The sequence below is a fragment of the Chrysochloris asiatica genome, unplaced genomic scaffold, assembly GCF_000296735.1.
Source record: "Chrysochloris asiatica unplaced genomic scaffold, ChrAsi1.0 scaffold00048, whole genome shotgun sequence".
Lineage (NCBI taxonomy): Eukaryota > Metazoa > Chordata > Mammalia > Afrosoricida > Chrysochloridae > Chrysochloris > Chrysochloris asiatica.
The window spans coordinates 17,550,854-17,553,505 of NW_006408566.1; the positions used below are offsets into that span (position 1 = coordinate 17,550,854).

Here is a 2,652-nt window from a genome sequence, read left to right on the forward strand (position 1 = left end):
CAACTGCCTCTTGGTCCAGGTATAGATTCCTCATGAGCACAATAGGTACAATATTTTCATATTCCCCTTATATTTCCTTTGTAGTATTTATGACTGCTGCTGGTCATTGCTATCAAGTTGGCTCTGCTTTATGTTGACTTTATATATGCTAGAATGAAATTTCCTGATGTAGCACTGTACACTAAGCGCTGGACTGCCAACTGTAAGGTCAGAAGTTCCAAACCCACCAAATGCTCTTAGAAGCGCTATACAGGGTCACTATAGTTCAGAACCCACCTACTGGCAACACAACAACAACAGAATGAAATATTGCTTGGCCTTGACTCTCTTCATGGTTGTGTCACCACATCTCACTAAGTGCTGCCTTTGTTTTCACTGACCCTCTACTTTACCAAACATCATGTCCTTTTTGAGGGTTTGACCTTTTCTGATGATGTGTTCAAAGGAATTAGCAAACATCTCACCATTCTCACATCTAAGAAGCATATATTGTTTGTGGCAGCTTATAACTCAATAATATATTTCAGTAATTATTTACCATCAGCCTCCCTCTATGAGTTCAGTCAGGGCAGAAACCACATCTTTCTTCTTCTCCGATGTATCCTCACCACCTTACAGTGCTAACCACATAGCAGAAATCTTACTATTGTCTTTCCAGCTGTATATGATACCAGATTAAACCACTCCATTTTTTCTTTCTTTTTCAGGAAAGAATGAAAATGAAGTAGCTGTCACTCCAGCGGAGCCTGAAATTCCTGAAGTATCTGAAAGCAAAAATGTGCACATTGTATGCAGCTGAGTATATGGGGATCTGGGAAGGTCTTCAGAGACCTGGGTGGGACCCTAAATTCTGTGTTTTAGGTTCTTACCCAACCCCTCTATTTAATACAACTTCAAGACTCTCTACAGGCAGAGGAAGCCCTAGAGTAGTGGGTTGCTTCCTGTCCTAGTTGGAATGACACTGCTTGGTGAAGGGCTTGCCATCTGCCCCCATAAAACTGAACATCTAGCATCTGTATGAGTGTCCTTCCAAATCCTGTGAGTAATACACCAATTGTCATCAAAATAAAGGCTGGTAAGAGACGTATTTTGATCTCTTAAGTTCAGTTTCCAGAAGCTAGGGGTGACCTTTTCCCCAGACATCACACTTCTAAATGTAATGGGCTCTTTAACTTAAAAAAAAAAAAAAAAAATCTGGCAAGCCTTTGAAATCTGTTTTAATATTCTCAGCACTTATCCAAGAGAAAATTCAGACAAAATTGAACAACAGCCTGAGTTTCTCTGTTGTTTTTTAAATACCCGGATTAGAACATAATTCATTTTAAAATGATGGGAGGCCTCTCTTCAGGCACTTCACACTTTGAAATATTTTAGAAAACAATATCCATTTTGGCAGGCCTTTTGCCATGCAAGAAACAAGAGCAAATACTTTTCTTCTTGAGTGTTAAGTCTGTTGTGAGTAAGATTACAAAAATAATAATAAATTTAAAATACTTTGTTCTTTTATGTTGCCTCTTGTTTGGGGATCTCTGCAATAATGAATTATACTCATATTCATTGTCCCACTTTTTTAGAAAGGGACATTTTATTGAACCATATAGTTGGTAAAGCAGCTGCCCTGTGGTCCAATAGAAAATCATTCATTCATTTACTTACTCATTCATTAAAATATCTTCAGAAATTACTACATGTCAACCACTAACCACATCCTAGGATACATAAGTGATACTCTTACAGACCCAGCCCTCTTAACTTCTAGTAGAGGAAACAGATCATCAAACAATAAAGGTGCTATAAAGAATCCCCCTTTGCCCAGCTTGAAGCTGTCAGGAAAGGTTTCACACAGACTTCCAGCAAGATGGTGGACTAGGTAGCCACACTACACAGACCTACTTCAACAAAGATATGAGAGACAAAATGAAATAGATACAGATGATAATCCTGGAAGCCTGAGCTTTACAGCAAAAGACAGCAGTGGATTGAATATTGACTAGGAGAAGAAGCTGAACAAAAGTGGTGATGGAGAACACAAACAAGTGAACTGTTGGCTTGCCTGACACAGTGTGACTATTTTAAATTTTTGCAAGTATCATTTGATCAAGACAATGGCTTGACAATACAGATAAACACTAGTGACTGGCAATGAGAAAGATGTGATTATCCCTTGTTCCCCACACTCTCCTGGTAACCGTAGATGGTCAGCCCTCACCTACATCCACACCCAGCCCCTAAACAGCCCCCGCTCTGCTAGAGATTGAAGCAGTGCTGTATGGATCTAGTGCCAGGTACACCACCCCTCCTGTTTGAAGACATATGAACTCTACCTCATCAGACCAGCTGAACGCACAGTGCCAAATTCCCCACCACCCCTGGGAGAGCAGGAACTCTGACTTCAGCCACCACTTTTAGCCATCAAGTATGACTTCCAGATCAGGTACTCTGACCATAGATACCACCTGTTGTTGTTATTTTTAAGTGTTGTTGAGTCTTAAGTCTTCAGAAATTCTATCTATGGCCAAACACCCCAATCTCTCAGTCCTACCCCACCCTGTGTCTCCTTGGCGGACAGAGGATGCCAACCCATACAAGTTGCCCCCTACAGTTTTCTCCTGAATCTGGCCGTGCTCCAGTTTTTTCCTTTGTTTTTTTTTA

General features: G+C 40.5%; 1 protein-coding gene across 1 annotated transcript in view; it reads left to right on the plus strand.

The window, feature by feature from the left end:
- LOC102840577 (chromosome unknown open reading frame, human C1orf87) overlaps positions 1-2,652 on the plus strand; it is a 157,106-nt gene that overhangs the window by 129,941 nt on the left and 24,513 nt on the right. Inside the window, exon 9 of the mRNA XM_006862505.1 lies at positions 708-787. Coding sequence (XP_006862567.1) covers positions 708-787 — 80 coding nt within the window. The remainder of the gene's footprint in view (positions 1-707; positions 788-2,652) is intronic.